The following is a 24,000-nucleotide window of genomic DNA, read 5'->3' on the forward strand; positions in this document are numbered from 1 at the left end:
GAATGTAGAAAGCTGAATAATTCCTTGTGATATCTATTCCTTTACACTAGGGTCTTTGGTCATTCTCTGATGTTGCCTATGTCGTGCGTCGCCGAGACAGTAGGCTCAGCCCGTTTTCCCGTGCAAAATGAACAAGTTGACTTACTGCACTTAAGCGCAGTGCCTGCCGTCTCATGCCATCGCGAAATGCGTGTCGGCTGGTATAATAAACATCAACGGTATGTGGAATAAATATTTAAGCGATACCTCTGTCACTTGACAGAATTGTCAAGTCATCCGTTGGCCGCAGACCAAAAGTCAGTAAGGAAAATCCATAACGGTAAGATATTTAAAAACGCGTAGTTGTTGTGATAGTTTCTCGTAAAATGGTGTATCCAGTTTGTCATTCGTTTTGCTCTTCTTTGCTCAGGTGTAGACCCCCTTTGTCTTCGTCCAGAATGACTGACTTCAGTAAAGATTTCGGCTACGTCCTCGTTCACTTGGGCGTAAGGAGACGTGATCATCAGAGCGGCTTTACTCCTTGCAATCACGACATTGTGCCACAATAGTCAGAAACTTTTTATACGAGTTGAACCACGTGGGGTGTTCCTCCTACTCCGGGATTTTGGGAGATTATGCCTCGGGGCTATAGAAAAGCAAATTCCCGATGAGGCTCAGTCGAAAAGGGGACGCAACCACTAAATTAACAACTAATAGGCCTAAAAATGATTTAAGAAGGAGCCGTCATGTTCTGTGATTACATGCGCTGAGAGTGTTTTGAGAACTAACCTATGTGCCAACTAGGTGACGTTCGCAACAGCTACCCTTGAAATGGCACATATTTTCCTTTTGATACAATAATAGTTAATATTTTTCTCTCTTAACGTCTGCTATTAATGCAAATAAAAAAGGCAGTGACATTTTCCACATACATTTATTCTATATTCATGACACCTCATTTTCCCAATGTGTATTTTAATACATCGATTTAATAAATCATTCTCATTTACATGAAAGTGGATTTACTTAGAGAGCATATACACTTTTTAAGAAACTCTAACGAATGAAAACTGTGCTATTCTGAAAGTTGCAATTAGGCGTTTAAAGGATTCCTTTGTAGGCTTGGAACCTCTTTAAAGAAAGCCCTTTTGACAGAAGGTCTTTTCATTTGCCATGTTGTTATGGTGCCATCCAAGACCGTTTCTTGCAAGGGAAACAAAACTTAGAAGTCTTTAACATCTAGCCAAGGAAGCATTTATGGGATGTGTGTCGATGCTCTGCGACTTAACCTGTAAAAGTTTCGACTGAGGCGCCAGCGCAATTTGGCCACTGTGTGTGTGTGTGTGTGTGTGTGTGTGTGTGTGTGTGTGTGTGTGTGTGTGTGTGTGTGTGTGTGTGTGTGTGCAATGGTGGGCTAACTAGATTCCAGCTGACTTCGGATAATCAAAACTGACACCAGGAATTGCTGAACACACTGGGGTCTGTTTTCCTTTCACCGCAACCCTTAATTATTTTTGTCTCATGCACACAGCCCTTACAACTCTGGAACATTTGAACACTGATCAAAACTGACCTGCCTATCCCCATGTAACCTACAGTCTATCGGATCCTGATTGATTGACTACTTTCATTAGTAACATGTTATGGACTACATGATAAAAAAAATAAAATAAAAATGCAAATTGATATGAATTAATCTGGTCACATAGGCCTAATGAACTCACTCATTGCATGGGGATTTTCTGAGTGCTTTGCTGTTGTCGTTTTTTAACGTTTGGTCCACGAATTCTTTGCGCAAATAGCACAGATTGAAAAGCATGTAGGTACATTTAAAGTTATTGAAGAGCGACACCCCTCTGCCGTGTAGTGCACCTACAACTGAGGCCAGTTCATGGTCTGAGATGCTGCAGTCTATGACGACAACGAAGGCTTTTCTTACCCAGTTCAGAGTCGAAGGCTATACTTCAAGATACATCTCTATTACTGTAAATGAAGGGTATACTTGGATTTAGACTTTAAAAAGAGAGGACATTTGTGTTACAGCATAGGAACATTTAAACACAACGGTGCGCGCGCACACACACATTAAACATCTATGGCAATGTTACTCTGACACAGACATAAACACATCAATAATTAATGCAGTTGAAAAAAAAGTGAGTACATCTTATGTGGAGTACCTGTTCCATCTTTAAAAACCTATGCATTCCTCAACAAAAATACTTCACACTACCCACTAAAGTAGGCTATAATCCTAGTATGTCTACTCAGTATAGATTTAATCATATGACATAGCCAAATAACCATATCGTTGTGTGACGGTGAGAGTAGCCTACAGCACTCCATGAAATAGGCTACATTGAAGGGAAAAACATAGTTGTGCCGAAATGTTACACATCAGTACAGCTAAGGAGAACTGTTGTGGATTGGTTGTCTGACCTCACATCCTTTTGATAACCTCCCAATAAACTTCCGGTTATGACAAAAAAAAGTTGGGAAGGATGGAACTCGACTAACGGCGGATTATTTTGCCCACAATCTTTCCAAGAAAACAAAGGATCCAGGCGGGATTTTGTACCATATTATAAAGTGTTCGGTGAGTTATGTCTTTAGTTTTCTAAACTATAGGGATAAATCATAAGTTATTATATTTCCGTCCACGTTTTGATACATTTTGTTACAAAGTTACTTGCACAAGGGTCTGCTACTTCTCGTTTTGTGCGACGTTTGATGGGCAGCCGTAAAACGCTATGTGGGACAAGATGCACCATAGTTACGCCGCCCTCTTATTCATGGAGCCTATCAACATCTTGCAGGAGGCGGGCTCTAGGCAGCGCAACAGGGAAGGGAACTTCTCGATCACTTACCAATTTCAGATCTCTTTAAGCCGCTTTGTCAGTATAACTTAATGCATTTGCTATTGCCTCAGATGAATTTGCTTGTTTGAAGGTGCGTTGCATATGATGATTACGGTATACGTGTGTATATTTTATGATGGGGTATCTTAACCATATTATTTGTCCGTGCTCTGAACAAAAGAATAGGCTATATAGTGTTTATTGACTGCATGCTGTCTGGACGAAAAGCCCGGAGGCTATCTGTTCTTTGAACAGTGACCTTGGTAATTACTTTTTGGTTGTAGCTTGAAGACCAACACTGATCTGACATCTTACTCTCTTCACAACAGTCTCCGCTCCTGATCTGTGCTAATTTTTAATCCAGCACGCCCCTTAACAGCTATTCTCCCAGGTAGATAGCCTCTCAGGTGTGTCACCACCTGTGCATGGCCTCGAGCACGGTCATGCTCACTCACATGATGCGTCAGTAAAACCTTGGGTAATGTGCTACAGGCTCTGTAACAGTCGTTTCCAATGCTTTCACAGTTAGGCCTCAGGTATGACCTATTCCTCTGTTGTCACCCCAGTAGTAGTAGTAGTTGTAGTAGTAGTAGTAGTAGTAGTAGTAGTAGTATTACAGTGTGAAAACTTTGGTCCTCAGTTTATATCTTAAGAATACTTTGCTGGTAGGCCTACATGTCGTTGTCATTGCGTTTGTACTCTAGTCTACACAATGACAATAAACTTGAATCTACTGAAGAGAAATTGACTAAATGGGGAATAAAGTATGTTCCCTCTTTTGACCTACAGTATGTCAGTCTATCTAAAGGTAGAGGGGAACCTGCACACCTCTGTAGTTTATTCTGCAGGGGCAGCTGATTTGCTAGAACAACTTCAGAGTAACAGAAATGAAAAGTGCAACACTGCTTGCTGCACGGTACAGCTGGTTTATTGATAAACAAATAAAGTGACTGAAACTTCAGTTTGTGAATAAACCGGTTGTACCGTGGAGTCTCTCTGAAGGTGACCGGAATATGTCCTCAATGCTTGTCTGACCTTTGACCCCCGTATGTAGGGTCACCCTAGGCTATACGGCCTCAGACATAATAGCAGCCAGTGGTGATATGGCTGTGGAGGAGGCTTTTCCTGTGACTGCTTCATTGGTTCTTTGAAGGTGAATTCTCAGTCGTGTCTCAGCATTAAAGTTAAGGTATTGACTGATATTTAGCAGACGTTTTTATCCAGTTAAGAGACGCAGACTTGCAAGGGTGGGAATAGAACCCAGGTGGACTAATCGTCAGTCTGTGACGTCCGCCTCACACACACACACACACACACACACACACACACACACACACACACACACACACACACACACACACACACACATGCGCCCATCTTAGTTAGTTAGACCCCCATGATCGATATCATAGGCGCTGTGATAGCATTGCACCCTGCTCTCCCCCAAGTGTCTATCAGGACTTTATCACTTATCAATAGATCAACTCTATAGGTCCAATCACCTATCAATATATCAACTCTATAGGACCAATAACCTATCAGTCTATCAGCTTTATAAATTCGATCACCTATCTCCGCTACATTTCTCCTGTACAGCTGGTAGACACTGGCAGGAGGGATAGCAGGATGCCATGTGGTGGCACTGCCACTATAGGAGATGTTAAGGGCTGGGTGTCAGCGGTGAGCGTTTAGTTAGTGCCACAGAAAGCTCTGTATGGTGTGTGTGTCTTTCTGCGAGTGGTTTAGGACGAAAGCCCTGGCTACGCCAAATGTCATGTGATGTGTTCAGTCCATGGTACCGGTAGTGCCACACCAAGTTCCATTTCCTGTTGTTGTGTTCTCTTATTTCTGTAAACGTCGTCATTCCCCACTACAAGGTCAAGTCCAGTAACTCTTACAGGGCTCTTCTTAACGTCTCTCCCAGGTCCTCGATCCTCAGTCCTCCGGCTCATTCCCACTGATCTATAGAGAATGATGGGGCGGCAAGAATGGGATAGTCTATCCAGTGTTCTTTATAGATCAGTGGGAACGAGCCAGAGGACTGAGGAGAGACGTTGAGAAGAGCCTCTCGAGTTATTCTCAGTGAAGTAAATAAGTTGACAATAGAAATATAAAAGACCAAATGAAGTGTCTAATGTGTCTGCCAGGTCTTGAGTGAGTGAAATCTCACTGGTTGTGGTTGTTGCTCTTTGCTCCGGTGATTTACAGTTTATATGGGTGGTTGTCATGGCATTTATGGCATTTCCTCCCGTGAGAGTGCGTGCGCACTCTGACAACAAAACAGTGTCCTGTGTTTGTGTTCCGTCTCGGAGAAGAACTCTGGAAAGAGAGGCTAGCTATGCGTTGGTGCCCTTGAGCTGTGAGCTGTACAGGGAAATGACTATCTCTGCAGAGCCAACGTCCTTGTGAGCATGTTGGGGTTTTTTTTTACCTAGCAGTAAGATTTGTATAATATGTATGTCTTTTTTTTTACCTAGCTATTGTATTTTCTCAGACTAAAAAAAAAGCTAAGTATAACAAACCTGAGGTAATATGGGCTCATTGTGGGATCCATCTATGATTTAACCACTCATCTCTGTCTGATATTGACTAGCCGTTTAATACACTTTGTCCTGAGAGTCAAACAAATTTGGAACATGTATTTTACTTGAATGGTACAATTCTAAAGGATACAGAAAGATGAAGTGAAATTTTGCAGTATTCTCGTGCAGGTCATTGTGCAACAGAGAATAGAAATGTAAGCATAATTCTAAACAGCTGAAGCTTCATATTTCACCTTTTAATAAATTTCTGTTTATATTTTCTCTATTTTCTTTGTCTCATCTTTGCAGGTGGGTGCAGTGGTTTTTGGCTGTGTGTATTTGAGTGAGGGTGTGTGTCTTAAGAGTGTGTGCGTGTGAGAGAGAGGGAGTGAGAGAGCGTGTGTGTGTGTGTGTGTGTGTGTGTGTATGTGTGTGTGTGTGTGGTGACTCGGAAGCCATGGCCTCGACCAAGTCCAAGAACCAGAGCTCCCTAAGTCTCCACAAGGTCATCATGGTTGGGAGTGGCGGCGTTGGCAAGTCGGCGCTCACGCTGCAGTTCATGTACGACGAGGTGAGTGCCCCCACTGACCCACCACCTGCCCACCGGGCACCCGCGCCAAGCGTCACGCCAGCGCGCCACGGCAGGGGGGCACAGAGCCTTGTGGTCACTTAGCGGCGATAGAGAGAGAGAGAGAGAGAGAGAGAGAGAGAGAGAGAGAGAGAGAGAGAGAGAGAGAGAGAGAGAGAGAGAGAGAGAGAGAGAGAGAGAGCCTTAAAGCCACATTCAGGACAGGAAGAGACAAGCGGCGATGCAGCGACGCGAGACTGGATGGAATGTTAATGAAATTCAGCGACTTGACTGACTGACTTGTAGCGGTTAGAGACGAAATAACCTTTGACGATGCGAAATGTCACAGGTGACAGGCGACAAGGGAATTGCCGGGTGTCTGTATGCGGCAGCGGCTTTTAGGACCGAGAGATGAGATCTAGAGTGATGATATCTATATTGTGCCAGAGTCACAAGTGTATGGCACACAAAGGCTCAAAGCCTATACATAGAGGAGGAGGAGGAAGATGAGGAGGAGGAGGAAGAGGGGGAGGAGGAGGAGGAGGAGGGGAAAAGGTCTTGGATGAGAGGACTGTGGATCAGGAAAGAAAGCTAATTGGGTGATTATATCCGTGGATCTCTCAGTAAGGAGGTCTCAGAATCGCTCAGTCCGTTTGTTTTGGATTTCCAGATGGGACTTTAATGGCTTTTTTCCTTTGAGTGGTACAGTTCAGTTCACTACGGTACAGTGCGGTTTGAAATGGTAAACCTGGCTTGTGTTTGGACAGTCAACACTACTCCTCTTTGGTAGGCAGAGTGTAGGTGTGATGACAACAAACAAATCAAGTGTAAGCGGTCTATTGATATGTCATTGGTATCAGCCTGAGGAGGAAACTGTGTGACATCCGGACCTTCCTCTTGTTCATTGATATCAGAATGCACTGAGCTGCTTGTGTTGATCGATAAATGATTGGTCTTCTTTGGTGCTTTGTCTGATAATGCACTTATTAAAGCTAAAGCACTTTTCCTCTGTCGCACACACGCTATTTGTTTATCCAGCAAATAACAGACAAGGTAGAATACGTTGAATGATTTTATGAAAGTATGATGTATTGTGACATCGAAGCAAGTCAAACTTGTAGTTTCAGATGTCTCAATTCATCAAACTACAGACACACTACCCCACCTCGTAAAGTCACATAGTGCGGTTATAGCCGATAGAGGGCTGCGAAGTGAAAGCAGAAGTGCCGTTCACCCTATTACGAGTTGATGAACCGCTGAAATGATTTTGGAAACATTATTTTAAGGTACGAAAAACTCTTTAGTGTTGCTTTAAATGTTCCTACAAATTTTGTGAAAATTGCTTTAAAAAAGCTTAAACTGTTTATCGTGTGGTAAGTCGCTTTCGCTAAAAAGCATCAGCCAAATTTAATGTAATGTAATGTAATGTAATGGAGTTTAATGTAATGTATATGGATACTGTGTGTGTCTGTCTGTCTGTCTGTCTGTCTGTCTGTCTGTCTGTCTGTCTGTCTGTCTGTCTGTCCTCAGTTTGTGGAGGACTACGAGCCCACCAAAGCAGACAGCTACAGGAAGAAAGTGGTGCTGGACGGCGAGGACGTCCAGATCGACATCCTGGACACGGCCGGACAGGAAGACTACGCCGCCATCAGGGACAACTACTTCCGCAGTGGCGAGGGCTTCCTCCTCGTCTTCTCCATCACCGAGCTCGAGTCCTTCACCGCGTCTTCAGAGTTCAGGTGTGTAGTCTGGGAATTCTCAGTTCAGGTGTGTAGTCTTGGCAGTGACTTAGTGGAGGTTATTTTGTGATGTATCCACGTGATCAAATAAAAAAAGTAATTGAAAGTAGAATTAAATTGTGTTGTGTATACATGCTTAGAATGGTTTAGAGCTGATTAAGTGTGTGTGTGTGTGTGTGTGCGCTTGTCTGTGTGTGTGCTTGTCTGTGTGTGTGTGTCTGTGTGTGTGTGTGTGTGTGTGTCTCTCTGTGTGTGTGTGTGTGTGTGTGTGTGTGTATGTGTCTCTGTGTGTGTGTGTGTGTGTGTGTGTGTGTGGTCCTCCGTGCGTGTGTTGCGTAGAGAGCAGATCCTGCGGGTGAAGCCGGACGGCGAGACCATCCCGCTGCTGCTGGTGGGGAACAAGTCCGACCTGGAGGACCGCCGGCAGGTGGCGGCCAACGACGCGCGCGCCAAGGCGGAGCAGTGGGGCGTGCAGTACGTGGAGACCTCGGCCAAGACGCGCGCATACGTCGATAAGGTGACTCAGGGTCGGGGGTCGGGGGGGCACACAAGGACCGGGGTTCAAGTTTAATGTGTCTCATTTTTCTCTTTCTCTCTCTCTCGCTCGCTCTCTCTCTCTCACACACACTCTCACTCAAAACTCCAATACACTTGGCCAAAAACCACGGCATCCACCTCTCTCTCTCTCTCTCTCTCTCTCTCTCTCTCTCTCTCTCTCTCCCTCTCCCTCTACCTCTACCAGTCACTTCCTGTCGCTCTCTTCACTGTCCTGTCGTGCTGTCCTCAATTGGCAAGAAAGGTCCCTTAGGGTCGCTTTGCTTTAGACAGATCCACAGATGCATAACTCTTCCCAGGGTGGGGTTTCCTCACAAGCATCATTATGCTTCTGGCACATGACCCTAAGGGCCGTCATTTAGATGGCAGCCAAAGGACGAAGACCGTAATGCCTGCTCTTCTGCCTGAACTAACGCTATCCTGTGGCATGTGGGAGTGAGTTAGAAAGAAACTGTCTAGATGATTATCTGTCTATCATTTAATTAGCGTGGCTATCACCGGACCAAGCTCAATCTTTTTCAGATTGAACATTAGTCTGGGGAGTCTGCTCTGTATTTTCGTGATCAGTTGAGCAAATGACTCTGTACGCAATTGGATTGGATTCAACCAATCAGAACAACGATCCGGATGCACCTGGTGTATAAACCAGTTTGGTTTGGTTTGATTGGTCCCCACATATTTGTAACGGAAGCAGAATAGAAAAAATGGGAGGTTTCCAGCCTGAACTGCAGGCCAAAATCAAATGAGCGGCAGATCGGGCTGGGTTTATCCAGTATGTCACTTAATGACTATAGTGACAAAGCTCCACTTCCAAAACCTTGTTCTTACTCCACACATCAGGAAGTGAGAAGAGACTTAAAGGTCACTGCCAAAGGTCTCTGGATTTTTTTGTGTAACAGAAGTGTTGTTTACTCCTCTTATGCCACAGTCAACATGGTGTTCTGAATTGATCATAATTCCATCTATTGTTAAAATGAAACATATTTCTTAAACATATTTCAAAATTACATTAAATTAGTGGGCCTTTATTAGAACAAATGGGACAAGTGCAAAGTCTTTAGTGTAACCAGAGCTAGTGCAACTAGACCAAATCAATTGAGTAATGTAGCACCATGGGCAAGACCTCAACCACAAACATGAGTCAGCTCAATGCTCCGACATGTCACATGATAGCCTATAGTTCATGCACGTCACAGGATTTTTTCTCGTTGATGGACTTTGCACTTTGTCTGCCATTTAAAGCAGGGCCTGGTGTGTTTTTGCAAGACATAGCATTCTGTAGACATTTAACCTCCCTCTTCATGAGGTACAGTATATGTATTGATTTTACACACGCTGGGATTGGTGGTGTACTTGAACAGCAGTTGCCTTTTTTTTTTCTCTCTCGCTGTGCTCAGGTGTTTTTCGATCTCATGCGAGAGGTGAGAGCGAAAAAGATGTCCGAGAACAAGGAGAAGAACGGCAAGAAGGGAGGCAAGAACAAGAAGAGCGTGAAGGAGCGCTGTCTCCTCCTTTGATCCACAGACAGGAAGACAGAAACAGCAGGGGAGCCAGTTGCCCTCTTCTGAATGGCACACAGAGAAACTGCCGTCCGCTGTGTGGGGTCCACAAAATCAATCCCAGCATGCTTTGTGCCTGTACACTCTTCCTCTCACTCTCATCCCTCTCATTTCTTTTCTTGGAAAGATTTAAGCAAAGGCTCTCCTAATCATTTTGTGTAGATCTGAAAGAAATCAAAGGGGTTTTTTTATGCACTAAATCATCCCGCCTTTTTCGCTATTGTATGTTTGTTTTCTGTGTTCGCTCACTGGCCGGAGTCCTCTCTGTGTCACACAGCAAGAAAAAAGTCACAATTTATAATCCAAAGTGCTCCACATCCACACAACACACAACAGAAATCAAATGAAGGCCCTGACTCTCTCTCTATATACCTTACACTGCAGGTGAACTTCACATGCAGACACATATGATCCATTGTAACACGCACCCAGTAAATGCACACCAGAATTTTCACTTATATTTTTCTATGCACGCTTATAAAATGCCGGCTTTGCAATCTGCCTCGAACTGCCTGTTCAGTATTTTGTAAAGATAATGTTTTATTGTGGATATGCTTATTTTCTTTACTATAAAAAAAACTGTTTAAATACAGATTAAATAAACAAGTTATTTCTTCTTTGTAGCTATTCTGTGCTCAGCGTCTCAATGGTGTTAGGAATGGGACGCCGTTATTTTTCTTGGCGTTCTCAGATTCTTCTCAGAAGCTACTCTACGCCCGGTAACACAAACATCTACTGGGGAAGCAGTGCAGTGTTACAGCAGATAGAGAGGCTCGCTAAAAGAACACAGATGTGGGAAAAATGCACCACCTAGCATGTGAGGTGTGCCTGAAGGAGAAGCAGAACGGCTCCGTGTGGAGAATTTTCCCCCTCCGCAGGGAGAAACGTGCTCAGATGTACGCTCCCCATCGCACTATAAGCCGAGGTGCCAAGTGGAGAGGGACCCTGCACTCCGCTCCACGCAGTTAAAGCGGTTTCCTGTGCGAGCCGCTGTGTTCTGGAGGTTTTACTGTGCCCGTATGGGGAGCCCTTTGAGAGGCGGCCCCAGCTGTAAAGCTTTTGTGTCGCCCCGCAGCCGTGGCCTCGGTAGGAAGTGACAATCACGCGTGCCGCTTAACCCTCCCTGATGACTCTACTGGGGCTCCTAATATTTTGCCCAGGCAGATTAATCACAGCTATTAAAAACTGAACTCACTCCGCTCCTCCCTCCTCCTCCTCCTTCTTCTCCTCCTGCTCCTGCTAGTCTCAACTGGATGTAGTGCTGGACAATTCTTTGCTTTATGTCCTTTTTTTCAGCTTCAAGTGGAGTTGGAGTGCTTGTGGTGTCCGCAGCCGTGTTCCCATGGAGCGGCAGGGTATTGCGGGCTCTTGACGGGGGGACTTTGATGTTTTTGGGAGGTGGCTGAACCAAAAGGCTTTATTATGGGATGTTGTAAAAGGGGCTTTCCGCTTGGGTTGGTCACCTTGACTTTGAATGTGTGAAGACGCCTGGAGCTCCTGCACAGTCTGTTAACACCCTGCTGTAAGGCACCGCTGTGGGACACACACACACACACACACACACACACACACACACACACACACACACAGAGCACAAAGGCACATGCAAAATGGAGTGATAATGTTTGCTATTGCATTAATTTACATAGTTTACTCAAATGCACCGATCACATTCACAATCCAGCCATGCTGTTCAGCACAGGTGATCTTTTACCTGTGTGCACCCAAACAGGCTGAATTACAAGTGAATTCAATTTCACATTAAATTTAATTATTTCTACAGCATGTGTTTTAAGGCACCGTACACACCTTGGGAGGCATCTGAGGCCTGCTTGGTAGAGAGATGAGCTCATGAATAGCCCTGACCCTAGCCTTTATATTTGATATTATTTTATTTTATTTTGTTTATCTTTTATTTTACCAGGTGATATCCCATTGAGATAATCAAATATCTTTTACAAGGGAGCCCTGGAGCAACGACACAAGTTACACAGAGACCTGATGACAAGACAGACTAGAAGAAAGACATGTAGAATACAGAAAAGCAAAGAAATGATGTGGGTCCATTACAACTATAATATATACCCAGAGTTTGCTAACCTCATCTCTTTTCAGATATTAACAGATGTCTTCAATTCATTTTGCTATAAGTAGGGGACACCCCACAGCGGCCAAGCCATTTGATTAGATCTAGCCAGGGAAGGGTGTGTCAGGTGTGAATTGTATGTTTTCTGGATGTATGTAATGTTTCAGTACATTAAGTACTGTTGGACATGCACATTCAAAAGTAGGTCACAAAGGTTATAGTTGGATTTTAGATTCATCCTGAAATTTCACCCAAAGCTGAATATCCCTGACATTTTGTGAGTAGTGTATATATTGTCTTTATATTCAGAATACGTTTTATTGGCCAAGCACACTTACAGGAACAAGGAATTTGACTTCAGTAGATGTTAAAACAGTCTGTTTAACAATAAGACATGTAGCAGTGCAATAGACATAAACATTCAAACAATAATATAGACATACTGTACAACATAGACACCAATATACATAGACATATTACACAATATACAAAATACAATATACAAATAGGCATAGTATCAAGACAGTACACATGAAGTGGAGTGGATATTGTAAAGTGGATATTATAAAGTGCAGAAGTAATCTGTATCACTGTATTGTTATCTGTACTGCTAAAGCGACAACATCAGCTGGAACCAAATTCCTCAACTGATTTGGCCAAGTGAATCAACCTGATCCTGGTTCTGATTCAGGTTCTGATTCTGGTGTGCACCAGAGCACGGCTATAGAGACCTACCAGCTATAGCTGCTGTTTGGCTTCGGCTGCTGGAGACGTCTGAAGGAGTACACATGTCAAGGGCTCCCTCTAGAATCCCTGTGGAGATACACACCCACACACACACACAGAGGGAGAGCGAGAGAGAGGTAGGTAGAGAGTGGCGGAGAGAGGGAGGGGGAGAAGGAGCGAGAGGGAGGGAGAGTGCTTTGCTTTGCTTTCACACACCAATAAAAAATAAAAATAATCTTCTATAATCAGGCTTCTAAACAAAAACCCTGGGCGGCTCACATTGGTCTCCAGTGGTGATCAAGAGTGATTTCTAATCGGTCTTCAAATGATGGTAATTGAGAGGCGGCAATGATCCTTTATCACCAGTAGATGGCAGCAAAGACTAAGCGCCTGAGGGCCAGGCATTGTGCTGGAGAGCCAGTGCTCTGTGCTGGCGTGCATCAGGTAACCCTCTGGCTGAGGCACTGAAACGAGCAAGTTTTCATTAATTCATACCACAAGTTCTAGTTCTGTTGATCGGAATGTTGTGCATTCTTGTTACTTTTGGTTTAGATGGTTTACATGAATCTTTTGTAGGCTATATTTTTCACAGATATCCAATTGTGTATGATTTTGATACTTCTCACCTAACACAAGCCAGATTTTTATATTTGAGTAGAGCTTGGAGGTTCGCTGAAGACTGATGAAAATGCTTTTACTGCCCCAGCAAACACTGTGTAGGTCTATTAGGCTACATAACACACTCCTTCAGTCATAAGTCATTAGTATGTTGTAGTATATTGTAGGCTACTCTTTAGATGTCTCCGCTCTATGTACTTCCCAAACACAGACATATGCATGGTTCATTCATATGTAGGCCTACAAACTTTTCCCCTGTGGTGAGCCCCTTGAATTTAATGTGACCAGCATTGTTGAGAATCATTGCCAAGAATGTAAATGTCTGTTTGTATAGGAACAAAAGTCATAGCATAACAGTTTGTGTGAACAAAAATTCCTAAGCACCAAATAGACCAATGTTGAGTCAGTTGGCTATCTCCAAGAGGAAACGTATAGGCCTAGTGAGTGGAAACAACAGAGACAGTGGTGTTATTTGTTTCCCACGAGTCGACATATTTTCACCCGCTTGCTCTGCTCTGATCAGATGGAATTTTTACGCGGCCTTTAACCACCCTCAACTTCCACTCCAGCTATAGGTCAGGCATGCAGGCACAACATGTCATGACAAACCCACTCCAGGAACACGCCAGCGAGCAAGCGGCACGCACACACCAAGACAGCAAAAGACTAATCTGTTTAGTTTTGAGTTGGCTTTACGCACTTAGTTTTTATTATTATTATTATTATTATTATTATTATTATTATTATTATTATTATTATTATTATTATTAATGTAGGTCCTAAATCTATTTCCCACCCAAATACCGACTAACAGATTAAAAGCAGTCATTAGGCACGCAAAACTGTAGGGGGCGATAAAGGCCTTTACCTGTTCATGGGATTCGACTAAATAATAGGCAACTTTGAATCTCTCCAAGCAACTTCCAGCAATCTGCAGTTTTGGTTGGGTGGACTTGAACCAAGGTAGGTAGCTATCTGTTCAGGTGTTTCAGGTGAGCGGGCCCCCAGGTTACTTTTTGTGTGTGAGTGTGTTGGTGTTTGCCCATGAACGTGGGATGGATGGATGTGTGTATGTATGTGTATGTGCCCTTGTGTGTAATTATCCGCATAATTATGATAAGTCTGCATTCCCGCGATAAAACACCACACCTCCTCAGCAGACTGACCCCACCCCCGTTCGCTTGCAGCTGAGTGGTTCGGAGTTGCGCCATGTTAACGCTGCACGTTGCTATGCTGTTGCTTTTTGCAGCGGCGACAGGCGAACGAACGCTTATTGCTGGGTAGCCACACACTCACTCTAGACAGTAGACAGCCGTGGCAAAAGAGTGCGGTTCAATACGGACAGAGGATTGACGCTGTTTTCGTCTCGCCGAGATCCCCTTACAAACTAATAGCGAATGTTTATGAAAATACACGGAATGACCGAAGACTCCCTCTAATCGCCGTTTTTTACATACCGTGGGGATTGTTCGTTGTCGTTTTGAGGTACAAGCAAGCAATCCAGCCAGGAGGCCCCCCTGTGAATCTCTATGCGCACTCGGGCGACAACGATGTGGTTTCAATGGTTCTGCAGCGGATGAATTAAACTGGATTTTTTTCTCTTACTCTATATTTTGTAATCATCATCCTCATAAGTTTGCTCTCCAAAAACTGTACTCTCCTGGAGCTGTATATGAAGGTAAGCAGAAATGCCTTAGCTAACCATAACGTTAGACACCAAAGATAAGCTAGCTAGCAAATAGCTGGCTAATTCGTTCTGCTATAGCCTCTGTGGCAGCGAAGCAAGATACTTAACACGGCTAGCAAGATATCCAGCTCGCTAGGTAGCACTATGAGCTCGTAGAACCAAGGCTGTGGGGGTTGCAAAGTGGAGCTGATCTGGAATGAAACCATCCGTAGACTTGCCACCTTGGCGAACAGATAGCTAACATTAGTTGGCTAGCTAACGTTGGTTATTTGGGTCGGCTCCGGTTAGCTAGCTAACATATGGCAATTTCCAACTAGGAATGTACGCGATAGCCAGTTAGCTTCGTCGTTGTAGCAGTGAATGCCAAAGCAAATGTTCTGTGTAAACACTGATATATTGATGTCTTTTCTACAATGTCGGTTGCTGTCAGGCTGTTTCAACATTAGTAGATGATACGTTACATATCCTTCATGTTGATTTAAAATAAAATCCTCATAAACAGTGCCTTTGAGGCACAGCTATGTTCTATGTCAGTGTCCCAAATGTTGCTCAGGTTCAAACGGATTTTTTCGTTAAATACTTTGAAAGTGCATGAAGAAACAACGAATAGCAGTCATGATTGTATATACACGACGGTGTCTGCAGTATTACATTTGTGTTAAATTGGCCATTGTAATATTCAGTGGCTTATGTTTGACGGTGCAGTAGCCGGCTTAATCGCTGGCTGTCTATGTGCAAATTAACATTCCTTTCCTTGGTTGTTGTTGGTTAATCAATTCCTCAGCAAACAGCTGGTTTGCACGATAACCTCCATTTGAGGACCGCTTTTGACTGGATTATGTGCCTATATTGCGTAATTTTTGGGCGAACCACTGAAATGAACCATGGTGAGTTTGGTGACCTAGACTGACTGCATCATTTTCTGCCGGCTTCTGTGCAGTTAGCTTAACTGGGACACTGCCTGATTAACATAACGCTACGGAGTTTGGGTACCTAGTCAGGATGAGTGCTCAGCAATGTGTACCAGCAGTCTGGTTATTTGCTTCAGCATGACCACTGACTCACTGGAGAAGTGTCGTCTCATCAACAGTTCCTACATCCTCAAATTGACATGATCCTACTTATGTCATTGTTAAACACTCATTCTGCCCCCCATATCTTACACCACAGGACTTATAAGAAGGCCTATATTTCACAACAATCTGGGAAGTAAAAACCCCACTTGCTATTACTCAACAAGCCTCATAAACCATGGAGTGAGTGAGTGAGTGAGCGAGCGTCGAGCGAGCATGCCAGAAGAGAAACTAGTGTGTCCTCACTTCAAGGAAAGGCTGGAACACGATCCGCTAAGTTCCTGAAACAAGCCTCTGGGCTAGGGTGTGGGTCTGGGTGCCTCAGCTAGTTATGGGGGGCGCGGGTGGGGCTCCCGAGTCAAGCTCGGTGTGTGTGTTTGTGCCGGGGGTCTCTCGCACTCTTACAAACAGATTGGGTTTCTCTCTTTCCGTCCGTGATGCAGCCTGCGGTTATATGTGGTGTGTTGCGTTGTGTTGGATTGTTGTGTTTGACTTGTACGGATGGCATGCAGAAGTAATCAGTTGAGGAGAATTCACCTGTTGCTGCCGTGCCTAGTAAATGGGGGGGGGGGGTCTGAGTCATGTTTTTGTATTTTGAGATGAATGACATGAAGCCTGGAATTCATCTTTATTAAATCGAGTGGAAGATGCCAAACCCTGTGAACATTTGGCTTTGTCAAGAGAAATGGTAAATCCTGGCATGCTTGACGCTAGCAGTGAAGGGGGAAAGCAAAAAGGGAAGATCCAGCGGGTCCACCACATGCCTCCCCATCTGAACTGGGCGATCACTCTGGGGCCTGCTCTGTGTTGTGCGACTTGGTGCGTGGTGCCTATTTTTGGGGCTCTGCAATTTGACCTGGGTTCCCGTTATTGCGCCTCAGCTGTCATAGAGGGAGAAGCCTTCATGTGTCGTTGTCGTCCCCCCGTCCCCCCCTGCCTTCGTAGAGTGCGGGGGTCACCGAAGTGTCATCTTGGGCTCGGGTCAGCAGCTGTGGTGTCCCTTTACCCATAATGCAATTGGGTAAAAGACAGCTTGAAGCTGTGCTCGTGAGGCCGAGTTCTCTGACTGCTAGAATGCTTCTTCAGACGGAATGCTTCTAGAGCGTTGGAGCATTCTAAGCCATTCGGAACTCCGCTTCTACCCACTAATTCCAGAGAGTGAGGCTTCAGCTACTTTGCTGTGTGAAAGTGACGCCCATTCTGTGCCAGTGTGGGTTTTGGAGAGTTTATTTATATTTTTTTCCCCTCTGATAGTTAAGCTTGCGTCTGTAGCCTCGATCTAATTTTTTATTGTGGCAAAATGCACGTACTCAGCCATGCATGGAAGCAATTTGCCTAAATCATGGGGTACAAAAAAAAAGCGAAAAAAAAGAACGTGCCGACAAAGGATGAAATCCTCCTTCCTTGCCTAGCACTCGAGCGGATAAGCGAGCACGCAGAGAATAAGGAATAATGCCTGGCTGTCGCTAAGCTTTCGTCGTCACGTCAGTCCTCCATCCTGGCCAATCCCACCCCCACCTTCTCCCGGCAGCCAGCAGGAATTCTCCTCCTGAAGGGAAGAATTTCTCCAGCGTGTGTGTGTGTGTGTGTGTGTTTGGTGTGTGTGTGTGTGTGTGCACGCAGACACAACCTGAGCCGGCCCTGCCCAACCCACCAGCATCACACCCCTGCGCTGCCGATGATGTCATAGGATTCAGAGAGCGGGAGAGGGAGGGGGCAGCACTCTCAAGCTCTGCTACCCGGCACCCCTCTTTCCTTCTCTTTCATTCTCTCTCTCTCTCTCTCCATCGCCCTCTTCTCTTCCTCGCTCACCCTCCCTCTTCACTCTCTCTTCCCCCCTCTCTCCCCCTCTTCTTTTTCTCCCCTCTCTCCCCCTCTTCTTTTTCTCCCTATTCCCTTTTTTTTCCCTTCCCTCTTTTTTCCCCTCTCTCTCCCTCTTATTTTTCCCTCTTTCTCTTTCTCCCCCTCCCTCTCTCTCTCCCTCTCTCTCTCCCTCTCCCCCCTCTCTCTATTCAAGAATGAAGCGATGATGACTAAGGAAAGGACAGTCTTCCCATAGACGCCTGCTTCTCCTCAAGTCAGGTGCAGCGCCATCACATTATTTTTAGCACTGCAACGATGGCAGCAAGTCAGGGAAGGAGAGCTGCAGAGACTGTGTGTGTGTGTGAACATGTGTGCGCGAACGCGTGTGTGTGTACGTGGGCAGGGGCGTTGTTTATGTGCATTTGTGCGATAGATAGATGGCAAGCAAGATGAATACATGGCACGAGAGAAGATTGGTAGTAATCAAATGCAGGCGGTGAGATGCAGGAAAAGTGTAGTGGTGACGTGTTTCCCGTGTGTGTGCGCGTGTGTGTGTGCGCGTGTGTGTGTGTGTGTGTGTGTGTGTGTGTGTGTGTGCGCATGCTGAGACAGACCTCAAATGAGTCTCCAGAGATTCCCCCTCCCACCACCACCACCTCCACCCCACCCTGACAACCATCCAGCCAGGTCCGACCTCCAGAGCATTAAGGAGAAGCTAAGCCAAGATGCACACACACACACACACACACACACACACACACACACACACACACACACACACACACACACACACACACACTCTCTCTATCTCACAAATACACTTGCTCTCACCCTCGCACCATTCCTCAAGCTGTCAGCTCTCCACCGTGAGAAGCTGCGCTGCCGATTCATTTCGCGGGCGAGCATATTTCCCAAACAGACTCGCCGCTGCCCGCGCGGAGGTGTCGCGGAGGGGGAGGTGTCGCGGAGGAGGAGGAGGAGGAGGAGGAGGAAGAGGCTGGTGGGGTTTATTTTACCGAGCAAGAGAGGGGCACACACACACACACACACACACACACACACACACACACACACACACACACACACGTAGAGGGAGTGGTGGAAAAAAACGCCTCACCTTCTCACAGCTCTTCAAGAACCCCTCTTCTCTAGGTAGTTCTGTATTTTCTATGTGTGTGTGTGTGTGTGTGTGTGTGTGTGTGTGTGTGTGCGTGCGTGCGTTGAGGGGGTGGTGTTTGTGGGCCTGCGCTCTCGAGGAGGTATTTTCGTGTCTGTTGTGAGCGGCAACTGTTGGCTCAGCAACAGCCTGGTGTTGCTATGATGGGGGTGGGCAGGGGAATTGGTTTGTGGTGTGTGTGTGTGTGTGTGTGTGTGGAGCATGTGGGGTGTTTTGTTTAGAAGCCGGAAGGGATGATTCATTTTAAAGGCAGCTCTGATCTGTGATTGTGCAAGGTATGTGTGTGTGTGTGTTTGTCTTTCAAGAGTAGTGGTTGGAGCAGGATGATGTCAGGATGGAATTACTGTGTGTGTGTGTGTGTGTGTGAGTGACATGTTGTGTTTGCTTGTCAGTTAGCGTGTCCCACTCATTCGGTGTGTTAAAAGTGCCCCTTCTTCACTGCATCTACTGTGTGTTTTGTATCGTGCGTTTGGAGACTACTTTGCTCCCGCTGGGCTCCTTCCTTCACATATTGGTCTGGTTGTTGCACTTGCAGTGGGTCCTATATAAGGGTTCCAACTGTTCATAGTTGTTAATAATAATAACAGTCATAGTAATAATGATTATTTTCTCGATTAATAATTTTTGGATAGTCTTTTGGTTGATTGAAATGTGAACAGAACAAGCCATTTTCTCAAAGATATTTAGTTTACTGTCATGAAGGAATAAGAAAAGCTGAAATTCGCAACAATTAGAGAATATTGCGCTGTGTGTCTGTCTGTCGATCTATATAGTGTGTGTGTGTGTGTGTGTGTGTGTGTGTGTGTGTGTGTGTGTGTGTGTGTGTGTATGTGTGTGTGTGTGTGTGTGTGCGCCCCAGCAGTAGCATGATGCAAGTCATTCGTTGTGTGTCTCAGTCACAGCGCTACCTACCTATCCTTCCCCAGGTGAGTCTCACCTGCAGCTTGGCCACTGCACTGTGCCGTCATCATAGCTCCTCACCAGCCACACACACACACACACACACACACACACACACACACACACACACACACACACACACACACACACACACACACACACACACACACACACACACACCAGTACAGTGTAGGGGGGGATTTGCGCTCGCTGGGGCGTAAGCACTCATAAAGGGATTTGTCATCGCCAACCTCCAGCGGATTAGCGTATCAGGTAGCGTAAATAATACTGCCATACTGTTATGATTTCACCTCAGCACGGTGAAGTGAGCACTCAATCTGATTAGGCTCAACTCCTATGAGATTTTGTTTATTTATTATTGTTTAAGCTCTCGGACGTGGCCGAGCAAATGTGTGGCGATGTAGCTTGCAGGGAGGAGTGTCCAGTGGTTTTCCGTACCATAGGATGTCTTTTTGCGTATCCCTTGATCCTTATACCGTAATTTCCTAACTATTAGCTGCAACATATGCATACATTGATTTTGCAAATCTCTTCAGCTATGAGGTTGATACACAGGGGTCGTTAATATGGTATTAATATGGTTTTATTTCATGAACTTGCATAAAACACTGTCCTGCGGCTGATACACAATGTGGCTAATACACAAGATATTACTGTAGCTTAACGTGTCACTGGCGTTAGTGACCCGAACCGTTCAGAACATTCCTGGAAAGAGCAAACTGCCTCCTAAGGTTACTCCTTTTCAAGCCTTCTGGTTCTAATTAGACCAGAGTGACTTTGGGGCGCCTGATTATTGTGACCCACTTTCCGTGACCTTGACCTTGTTCTGTGTCAAGGTCACATGGCTGTATTTCCAGAGTCTCTCTCTGTCTCTCTATCTATCTATCTATCTCTGTCTCTCTCTCTCTCTCTCGCCACCCCCCCTCTCTCTCTCTCTCTCTCTGACCTGTCTGTGCTCTACTTGAGCCATGTCTCAGAGATGCAGATTGAGGAAATCAGTGTCTCTGAGCAAGTGACCACAGGTTCCCTTTGTCTGATGACAGATACTCATGTGCCTCTAGAGATATCAAAACTGTGTGTGTGTGGTGGGGGGAAGTGGCAACTTTGGGCTTAGAGGAAGATGGACTCAAAACGTTCCCGGATCTCAGCCGCTCGTTCTGGCCCAGTTGTGCCCCATGCCTGGTCCGATTCTGGCCTCTTGTCTGACTCACGCTCAGCTGATTCTCGTCCATCCCGTGGTGGTGGTGGTGGTGGTGGGGGGATGTCTCGTCTGCTCTTGACGGCCTCACCATGCGAAGGCTGACCGCAACCACAGACTGGTTCTTGTCAGTAATAATGACCTGTCGCTTGTCAGAAGTGATGACCGCTTGACCCTTGACGCTGGTGCTTGGAAACCGAGGTGAGCAAGTGTCTGAGTTGGCCCCAGCGCAGCAGAAACTTTCACACTGGCGTGTGTTTAAGTTTCCGAACAAAGGCAGGTTTTTACCCACCGCCCAAGATGGTGTGTGTAACCTGGGCTCACCCTGAAAGGTTGGTCTCACGTGGCATCTCACTCGCATGCGAGATGCCTAGGTGTGTGTGTGTGTGTGTGTGTGTGTGTGTGTGTGTGTGTGTGTGTGTGTGTGTGTGTGCGCGTGTGCATCCACTTGAACACTAGACCAACAGGAGTTTGACCTTCTTCCATGAATTTTGCCCGTTGCAGCCAAGCATTGTGCATTTAAAATGTCTTCGATATGGTGAACAAAATTGGCGCAAACATTCTTTGGCTGATATAATTCTAATACTATATTTGCGTGGTATATAGTCTGTGTTAAAACACAGTGTCCGTTCTGTTCTGTTCTGTTCTGTGTCGCACTATGCCGTTCCTCGCACCTGAAGTGTTCTCACCTGATCTGTAAAACATACGCGGAGTGTGTTCCCTTATCCTGTGCCCAGTCCTAGCAGGCAGTCTCAAACAGGGGCTCCCTCAGCATGGGAGGCCTGGGTATCTGACTTTGTGTGTGTGTGTGTGTGTGTGTGTGTGTACTTGCGTGTGGGCCCTGGGCAGTCTGCCCTAAGAATTTCTGTCGGATGTCTTGCAGTGTGTGAGAAGTCGAACGTGCCGTGTGTAAGCACAGCGAACATATTCGATTGAAAACATGCTGTGACGATGGTGTGAGTTACCATATCGCATGCTACTGAAACAAAAATGCTCACTGTCTCTTCCCGCCTTACCCTAACCTGACCCAAGCTTAGCTCCGTGTGTGTGTGTGTCTCAAACTGCATACTTGGCTCAGTACACTGCAAGTGTACACTGAGCGCTTGAATGCGTTGTGCCCACTTGTTTTGTGCCGATGGTTAGTATTGTCCCAATATCTGCACTACCGTAATTTCCTAACTATTAGCCGCGGCTTGTACATTAATTTAGCAAAAAATCATGGTCCCGTTTCGGGGTGAAAAGTCAGAGGAGGAAAAATAGGAAGAGGAAGTGAAGAGGACCAGGCGACGACGTGAGAACCTCTACTGAACACACACACACACACAGGGAGAGAGAGAAAAAAGAAGAGAGCATGAGATGGAGAGAGAAGTTAAGAAGTGGGGGGGGGGGGGTCCATTTGGGTCCTAGTGCCCACAGGGACCTGGGTTCGAGTCCGACTTGGGTCATTTCCTGATCTTACCCCATCCCGCCCCCCACCCCCACCCCCATTTCCTGTCCGCCTCGTCACTGTCCTGTACCAGAATGACAAAAAGCCTAACAAATGCCCCAAAAAAAAGGAAAGAGGGAGAGAGGGATGTAGAGAAGGATGTTGGAAGAGGGCAAGCGGGGGGAATGGTCAGAGCTGTGGAAGGCCGAAAGCCATAACTTGCAGGAAGAGCGGCCATGAGAATGAGCCAGGAGTGGTGCATTGTGGGAAGGCAGGCTGCTCCGCTCCGCCTACTCTCTTCTCCCCTGCTGAGGCATGGGCTGCCCGACGCACACACGCACACCAACCAGATCACACCAACCAGATCACACACACACACACCTACACCCACACACTCACTAGAATGCGCACGTACACACACACACATACACACACCAGAACACACCTGCTGAGGTGTGGGCTGCCTTCTCCTGCCACACACACACACCATAATATGCACCATAACCCACAGGGTCTATTAGATTCTCACCGCTCACAATGCATTAAAACACACACTATCCATTACCCACACCATAACACACACCTGCTGAGGTTTGGGCTGCTTGCTCCACACACACAGCACACAGTCCCTGCCAGATTCTCGGCACTGCCAACACACAACACAACACAACACCACACACACCTGAACACAGCACAACACGCACCGTAACACAACAATGACACAACGCAGCACAACCCAACCAAAACGGCCAGATTCTCTGCTCTCGCAACACACCGCACCATCAAACAGCACAAAGCATCAATCTTAGCAGCACACTATAGTAGCAGTATTGCGCAACGCAACCTATCAGGGCACGATCGCTGGCAGATTCTCATCATAAGGTTTCGTTGAGCGGGCATCTCGCACAATTCCATGACGCAAGCACGTCTCACCGCCGCTGTCACTCAACACGGTCACCACAGCACGGTATCGTAAGCGCTACACTCTTCTCGAGCCGGACCCTGCTCTGCACACACACATGCCGTGCGGCGCCGGTACCACAACATAGCCAGCCAGAGTTCTCATCGCAGAGGTCCAGTACTGCTTCAGCAAAACAGCACCAGAACACAACCACAGAGACCATATTCTCATGACAAAGGCCCTCCGAATAACACAAGGGAAGTTGATTTACCCCCCCCCCCCCCCCCCCCTGTCATGCACAGGGGTAGTTCAGTGTGCTTTATACTGTATGAACAAAATGTATAATGTTACATAAAAGCATAAAAGAGCAATGGTTAATAACATTATTTTGAAAGTAAGGTTTATAAAGAAGAATAATTAAAGTACATAAAAGGCACAAAGTAGAATGACTAAGACATTAATAGTCAGAAGGCACGTCATTTACAGGAAGTGGTTTTGATCAGTTAGTAGAAAAACAGTTTGGTTTTAAGTCGAAATAAGAAACAGCTAAAAGTAGCAGAAGATGATTCCAGAGCCGAACCGCATAGCAGTTAAAAGCTGCTTC

At 45.8% G+C, this 24,000-nt stretch overlaps 3 protein-coding genes across 7 annotated transcripts in view; 2 read left to right on the forward strand and 1 right to left on the reverse strand.

The window, feature by feature from the left end:
* The window catches only part of LOC134071431 (inhibin beta B chain-like), a 10,662-nt gene extending 10,144 nt beyond the window's left edge, over positions 1-518 (reverse strand). Inside the window, exon 1 of the mRNA XM_062528143.1 lies at positions 1-518. This exon is cut by the window's left edge and continues 622 nt beyond it. The gene's annotated coding sequence lies outside the window, so the exon portion shown is untranslated.
* Positions 519-2,432: 1,914 nt separating this feature from the next.
* Positions 2,433-10,403, forward strand: LOC134071432 (ras-related protein Ral-B-like). 2 transcript variants are annotated; one of them, XM_062528144.1, is made up of 5 exons: positions 2,433-2,575; positions 5,669-5,930; positions 7,458-7,666; positions 8,006-8,183; positions 9,619-10,403. In XM_062528144.1, the coding sequence occupies exons 2-5, from the start codon at positions 5,817-5,819 to the stop codon at positions 9,736-9,738; spliced, it is 621 nt and encodes a 206-aa protein (XP_062384128.1). In that variant the 5' UTR covers positions 2,433-2,575; positions 5,669-5,816; the 3' UTR covers positions 9,739-10,403. The 2 variants fall into 2 exon arrangements, with proteins under 2 accessions (XP_062384128.1, XP_062384129.1); XM_062528145.1 differs by lacking the exon at positions 2,433-2,575 and adding an exon at positions 5,134-5,242.
* A 4,007-nt stretch (positions 10,404-14,410) lies between these two features.
* LOC134071433 (tyrosine-protein phosphatase non-receptor type 4-like) overlaps positions 14,411-24,000 on the forward strand; it is an 82,270-nt gene continuing 72,680 nt past the window's right edge. For 2 of the 4 annotated variants that reach the window (XM_062528146.1, XM_062528149.1), the window contains exon 1: positions 14,412-14,888. The gene's annotated coding sequence lies outside the window, so the exon portion shown is untranslated. Of the gene's footprint in view, positions 14,889-24,000 lie in introns of all 4 variants that reach the window. The other 2 variants (XM_062528147.1, XM_062528148.1) reach the window with 2 other exon arrangements.

Source organism: Sardina pilchardus, chromosome 23 (assembly GCF_963854185.1).
Source record: "Sardina pilchardus chromosome 23, fSarPil1.1, whole genome shotgun sequence".
Lineage (NCBI taxonomy): Eukaryota > Metazoa > Chordata > Actinopteri > Clupeiformes > Clupeidae > Sardina > Sardina pilchardus.

What these genes read in the sequence shown, in the direction of transcription:
- LOC134071432 (XM_062528144.1), top strand. Translation starts at nt 5,817, where the DNA reads ATGGCCTCGACCAAGTCCAAGAACCAGAGCTCCCTAAGTCTCCACAAG. An exon ending in TGCAGTTCATGTACGACGAG is followed by an intron (nt 5,931 to 7,457) that starts GTGAGTGCCCCC and finishes GTCTGTCCTCAG; the next exon opens with TTTGTGGAGGACTACGAGCC. An exon ending in ACCGCGTCTTCAGAGTTCAG is followed by an intron (nt 7,667 to 8,005) that starts GTGTGTAGTCTG and finishes TGTGTTGCGTAG; the next exon opens with AGAGCAGATCCTGCGGGTGA.